Here is a 7,328-nt window from a genome sequence, read left to right on the forward strand (position 1 = left end):
TGCTCAGAACCCTTTTTGTGGGTGTGATGTACAACCAACAAGTTGTTGCATTTAAGGGTCAATTTTGCGAAGTTGGGTGGTGCTTTCATCTAAGCCTAGAGATGTACTCGTCACTATGGAAATGGGACCTGCAGTTCGTGTCGACGTCTTTTTCCATTACTCGTTATTAGGAAGTATATATGTCGGATTATATGTTTTCTCTCTGATAGCTTTATTGGTAAATTGTCGCATTGTCTTTTATGAGGTTACGAATTCATAGCATACAGTGTAATCAACATTAAAAATGAAAAATGAAATTGAAACATTTAGACGAAGACCCAAGACCAAATCAAAGTGATACACAACCGTGTGAACACTTAGATGGAGTCTTTCCCGTAAATAATGGGAAAACGCAAGGGTATTCATGATAATTATAAGACTATATAAATACAAAGCCACCTAAGCCCTCATTAAGTCTCCATAATCACACAATTTCCTCCGGCCACCATTAATGGAAGAAGCGGAAGCAGTCATGAAGATCATCGATAGATGCTGGTTCGAGCTCGAGATCTTCAAGAAAGGACCAGACACATCGCCTTCTTCAACCTCCAGATCCAACCCGGGTCAAGAAAGCATAGAAATACCCGAGAAAGAAAGCTCGTGTCTTCAAATTTCTCGGACTCCATCAATTCTTGTGAGGTCCGTGAGCGATCAAACGAGCATCATCCCAACAAGCTTGCAAGCAAGTTCTCTCTCTCCAGACTCAGTCCTTCCCATGAAACCTATTCACAGCATGATCTATGAAGAAGAGGTAATCACAGAAGAAGAGGAAGGTTTCAAATGGAACAACCTCAGAATCTCGGAGTTCTCGCACAGGAAAAAGAGCCAAATGGGAGGAAGAGCAAAGAGAAGGACCTTGACTAAGAGCTTGTCGGAGCTCGAGGTCGAAGAGCTAAAAGGGTTCGTGGATCTGGGGTTCGTCTTCTTGGAGGAAGACAGAGTCGACTCAAGCTTGGTCTCCATCATTCCTGGGCTACAGAGACTGAGCAACAAAATTAAAGATGGTGAAGAAGATGACGAAGATGCCGGTGAGTCTGTAGTTGTTGCGAGGCCTTATCTGTCGGAGGCGTGGGAATGGTGGGAGGAGAAGAGGAAGGAGGATCCATTGATGAACTGGAAGGTTCCCGCTCTTGGGAACGAGACCGACATGAAAGAGAGTCTCAAATGGTGGGCTCACACCGTTGCTTCAACTGTTGTTAGATGATGGTTGTTTTGTTGTTCTTGTCGTGGTCGTCGTCATTGTTTTATATGGAAGTTTTGATCATTCTTCTTTCTTCCCTCTTTTCTTCGTGTAAAAAGATTATTTTTTATATATATTATTATTAGTTGTCAATCAAATTGGAAATTCTTATCTTGGGTAACTCTTGATTTTGCTTTGCTTAAGGAAGCAGATGTGATGTTCCTTTGGCAATGCGATAATTACCTTACGATATTTGCAATTATTATTTATTTTAATTTTTTTTTGTATATATTTGAATAGAGAAAGGGCTTTTGAATTGCTAGGAATATGTAACTCAGCCATTTCATAATCTCAAGCATACCATAGGGAGGGCAAGCAATTAATATTTGCTTGTTCTATGTATGGACAGATGTTAATTGTACACATGATCAAATTTTAACAATGTACGTGACAATAATATAAATATCTTTTCATTCATGACTTTTTCATTTTTCCTTAGTTGTGTGTGAAATGCATGTTATAAGCGTATGCTATAAATGTAGAACCAGCTTGTAAAATGAATAGAATATTTATGAGAAATTTTTATGTGTGTAAATATATATATATATATGGCGATATATTTTTCTTTTTCAATATTACGATGTATTAACCATCGACCTAATCATTACGAATGAGTATAAATCATGTACTTAATGCGCATTTATAATTTGTCGCATTACTTTATAGATACCTTTTGTTTTGGCCAAATTAAAACTTTATTTCTCCTTATATTTAGTAAGATATCAAGACAATCGTATAGTTATGAAAGAATTTTTTTTTTTTTTAAAGACGAGGAAACTCAAAAAGTAATTAAATGCACCAATGGATGGGATGAGAGTAGAGTACAGAAATAATAATAATAATAAGGACAACACAAGTTTTGGCAGATCCACAAAATGGAAGATTCGGAGCATGTTCTGATGTCCAAATTGACATCTCTCTCAAAACGTGCTGGGCGGTCGCCAAAAAGTGTTTTGATTCGCTTCCAACCACTAGGAAGGAAACCACTTGCTTATGAGGAGACTCATGGCCGTATCACCAGCAATAGCGATTGTAGAAACTCTGCATAGCTTCTCAAAAGTTCCTTTAACAAATCGGTACACATCCTCCTGTCACACCAGACACACTAGTTAGAATAACAAAATCTAACTTGGCTTTCACCAAAAAATATAATAAAGTTTGAACACCACATGATGATATCAATTATGCGACACTTGCAATATAGTGAATGTGGGGCCCAAATTTTTGCTGTGTTAGAGAATTTGAGACCGATGAGTACCAGCTCTTTCACATTTATAGAATCTATTACATACATACACAGAATTTTCTCTTGTGTTTTTAAAGGATTTTATTTTTCATTTTTTTTTAACATGGCGACTGATTGATTGACGGGTCTTCAGAAAGATGAAGTAGAAGACAACTTTGAAGTAATTTGGCCATTTTAATATGTATGGTGTTTTTTTTTTTTTTTTGTCCTTTTCTCTTTTTCAAATTTCATCAAAATTTAGTTCCAAGGCCAAACAAGTGGTCAACGGTCAAATAGTCCTTTTTGTCCAATCAATTCATTCTGCCGTAACTTACTATTAAGATACAACAAATTGCTAACAGTATCCAACTAATAGGCGAAGTTATATTATTTGAAACAAGAATCAGAGTCCTACTATACTTTACCCCTTGCAAAGAATGAGTTCTCTCTCACGAGGCGATTACCTAAAGGAGCTCACTGCAAGTAAATTATATTGAAGGTAAATGGATTAAGATTATTATATGGTACAAAATCTGTATAATTATTATTATTTTTTTTTTGGGAAGCCCCCTTCGGATGGTTAATTAATTTATAATAAAAATAACAACTTATATCAATGCTTTTCATTTTCAGTCATGTTACTTCATACACTTTCTAGTGGCCTTCCGTGAAGACTTTTGCCGAAAGTTGCACTAGAGTCAAGTAAAAAGATCGTAATATTTCGATAAGGATATAATTAGATGATCACAAATGAATATGAGAAAGCGACTTTCATCTAAAGTCTTCTATTTTTCTGTGATGTATTGCATTCACAAAAAGGGGTATTTGATTCTTTTCTTCATGGAAAAAAATGAAATAATAGTAAAATGTTTAATTGTAATTTTAGGAAGTCACATCATTTCTCATTTAAAGTTACCTTAAGTTTGAAATTCCTTAGGGTATTCAAAAGAGGGCTTGCTCAGGGAGCAAAGCTTATTAATGCAAGTGGAAGGGGCAATTTGCATGCATCTGTATAGATTAGTAGAGTCAAGAGGTTTAAATATCTTGCATTAGGAAAAAAAAATACAAGTTCTACATATATATATATACTTTTTGGAAAGCTTGGAGCATACGGCGTCAATGTAAGTCTTTAGAAATCATTCATCATTGATTTGAGAGTTTAAGCTTCCCGATCTCTCACTAAACATTAAATTAAGGGTGGGTCAGACTACTGAAAATAATTTGTATACTTAAAACGTTTGCTTTGTTACTCTCTCTTCTTGATGTTTCGACAAATTTCACTGTTTAAAATGAAATTGTGGCATAACCTACTTGAAAGCATGTTAAAGTACCTCCAACGCGAGTGAATACGTGAAATTTATATTTGTCACATAAACATAGAACGAAGTTACGAGGCATGTAACAGTTGATAATCACCCTACGTACCTGGTGCAGCATCTACGTCTCAAAGTTGCCATTTGGAAATGACGAATGTCTCAAAGTTTCCATTTGGAAATGACAAATGGCTTGTCAATGCCTTTGCTGAGCTCTGAGTAGATATGTATATTCAGTGCAAGTGAATGGCAGGGCAATTCTCCTTTGGCGGAAGCAAGAAAAGCATTAACATTTGGATGCATGCCAATGCAGTTCTCTCCTGCCAAAGGAGAATTACGCTGTTATTCACTGTCACATTCCGCACCGCTCCTTCACATGGCTATGCCTGAGTCGTCACATTGATGATCAAGCCTGTATTTATTTCACCAAATTTGGCACAATGCCGGGTATATGCCAGAGGAAGAGATGGTATATGCCAGAGCACAATTCTTGCCTAAGGTTCTTCCTTCTGGTAAAGAACGCGTGGTCCCGACCTTTATATTCTTCAACCTACGTCTCTATCACTACTTCAGCCTCTTGCTTCCAAGAGTGTGCCCTTCTTTAAATGTTATGGTTTGAGCCTCAAACCGACGTCGAATTAAGAGCACGTACAACCAATTATCAACGCCCTAAAGAAATATATGTTTTCCTCATTTAACAGATAAGGAAAACATGCATGAGCCTCCCCACACACATTCAAATCCGAAAGACAACTAAATCAATCCAGATAAGCAAAAGCGGGACCCATGCGAAACGTCAGTCGACACTCGCCAGTTCAATTGGACTAAGAAATGGCTGGCATTCAATTTTGGAGATAGAGATCTTCAAGCAAGCCATAGGAGGCACCAGTGTCACTGCGGTAGCTGACTAAGCTCGACTCAGCCACTGAAGACTGGAGGAAACCATCGAGTGCAACTATGCTTTGGGAAGATACAAGCTGAGTTGGGACTCGGGAGGCGCGTTTAAACAGAGGGAGAGAGAGAGAGAGAGAGAGAGAGAGAGAAGGTAGAAGACAACGAATTTGCACGGCAAACTAAGGGTTTGAAAACTCAAAGTTAGTAGGTAAAGTGATTCGGTTCGGTTATCTGAACAATTTTGCGATCCAACTTGAAATTATCCGAATTTTCCAGGTTGACTCACTTAGGTTTTTTTTTTTGGTCGAAATACGAAACTTCGTTCAGGTAAAAGGAACAGTACAACCCGCTGCAATAGTGTCCGAGTAAAGAAGATCCAACAAAAGGGGGGGGGGGGAGAAACAGCCCAATTCAGCGATAAAGAGCCATTTCTATGGGCCTTAAAGCCCAATCCACAACAAAATTCACCTCATGCCTGCAAAACCTAACACAAAGATGAGAGAAGTGGGGGAGAAGTACGGCGACTTCAGCGAACAAAGGTTGGATCACCCATGGCGTCGCTTGAGGATCGTTCATGGCTTCAACCAACACAAGGCAGTTCGATTTGATCGGGAATGGATCTTAAGCCTTACCATGTTGCAGAAGATGGTGCAAGGTTATACTAAGTGCCTGGATCTCAACCTGCAAAGCCGAGGAAGCTGCAACACCTCTGGTAAAGCCATCAATCATTTTCCCAGTATGGTTACGACAAATATATTCCATTGTACCCTTGTGCTTGCTATCTGAAAAGCCTCATCTATGTTTATCTTGAGGACACCTAGATCAGGGAGTCGCTAGAATGCGTCGGGATCGGAGTGAGTTCGCCCTGCTCCCACCGAGATTGGAGTAGAGTTCTGAGCGATTCGAACTTGGGCCAGGGCTGCATCCACGGCAAAGGTCAGATCAGGGCTTTGTTGACAGAAGATGAAGTTGTTATGTGCCTTCCAGATCTGTCACAAGATTGCAGCTACAGTCTCCATATCAAGTGAGATCTTCTTATGTGCAATACTATTTGCAAGCCATGCATCTATACGTTGAACTTTTGTTGATGAAATTCGAATGCTAATTTGAGGGTGAGACTAGATTCTATATGTCCGACAGAGTAGAAAAAGATGTTCCATCGTCTCTGGTAAATGATTAGATCATAAATTACATATTGACTCTAAGCCGATGCGTCTATGAAAAAGATTGTCTTTGGTGGGTAGTGCATTCTGGCATATAGACCAAAGGAAAATCCAAATTTTGGGTGCGATTTTAAGTTCCAAATTCATCTCCAAAGAATCTGAGGTGTTTGAAAGGAAGACAAGGCTCTATTGTCGTTAGTGCTAGGAGCTGCATTTCTGATAGCATGGTAGCCACTTTTCACTATATAATGACCTTGTGTTGTATCTGTCCAAATAAGTTGATCTGCTGCATAATGAGGTCTTACCAGGATCTTAAGTATTTCTTGTGTAGTTTGAGCATCAAAAGAACATTGTAGTAGAGTAACATTCCAATTATTGTATTCCGGTTCAATCAGGCCAGCCACCATCATAGGTTCATCTCTAGCATCATGTCACACCCCGATCCACAGGCACGCACACATCTCTACCTTTGGTCGATTTTAAAGTGCGATATTACAGGACTAAGTATCACCAACCCTTTCAGTTTATTACACATGCGGAAGCAGTTATAAAATCCCCAAACAATAAAATAATGGGATAGAAAATCTGGCCATATTTTTTATTTTGAAATTTACAACCACACTTTTATTAACAGCACGACTCATAGAATATTTACAATACTAATCACAGCATACTTGTCTTACACCTATCTATATTAAGACGGGGTTCACAAAAGGGATGGGATCTCAATCCACATCCAGGTTGTACTCAAGATCTTTCTCTAGATCATCTTCTTCTTCTTCAAAAATCTTTCTCCTCCTCGGGTTTCACTTCAATGTTCTCCTTCTTTGATTCCTTCTCCTTGGCTCATCTACTGCCTGAAATGTTGTCCTATAACCGAGATGAGACTACGTCTCAACAAGTTCTACCCCACCAAGACTCAATTAGGGAACCAATACACCACATGGTTGCCTAAGTACAACACGAGTTAGAAGACTTACCTTGGCATTAGTTCCAAGCTGCATTTCACGGTTATTCACAGATGCCTCACATTACATCAACTAGTCAATCACTCAATCAATTCAATTCACGACATCAGATCAAAACATTGATCAATCGACATCGTCGATTACATGTCAGCCTGACCATTTCCCGGTCATTCAAGCTATTGCTATTTAGTCCTAACTGATAGAACCAATCACTGAGCCACGTGCATTCTCCAAGGCGACATACTTTGTCACTGAGCCACGTGCATTCTCGAAGGTGATATACATATCTAGTCACCGAGCCACATGCATTCTCCAAGGCAACATACTTCGTCACCGAGCCACGTGCATTCTCCAATGTGACATATCTAATCATCAAGCCCCGTGCATTCTCCAAGGTGACGTACTAATCATCGAGCCACGTGCATTCTCCGAAGCGATCTACCAAATCACCGAGCCACATGCATTCTTCGAGATGATGTACTATTC

The 7,328-nt window shown here is 39.0% G+C and overlaps 1 protein-coding gene across 1 annotated transcript; it reads left to right on the top strand.

Annotated features, from left to right (window-relative positions):
- The first annotated feature begins 490 nt into the window (after window positions 1–490).
- On the top strand, window positions 491–1,243 carry LOC104428796. Its single transcript, XM_010041731.2, has one exon. It carries the CDS (start codon window positions 491–493, stop codon window positions 1,241–1,243), a length of 753 nt encoding a protein of 250 aa, XP_010040033.2.
- The last annotated feature ends 6,085 nt before the right edge of the window (window positions 1,244–7,328 follow it).

Source organism: Eucalyptus grandis, chromosome 5, assembly GCF_016545825.1.
Source record: "Eucalyptus grandis isolate ANBG69807.140 chromosome 5, ASM1654582v1, whole genome shotgun sequence".
Taxonomy (NCBI): domain Eukaryota; kingdom Viridiplantae; phylum Streptophyta; class Magnoliopsida; order Myrtales; family Myrtaceae; genus Eucalyptus; species Eucalyptus grandis.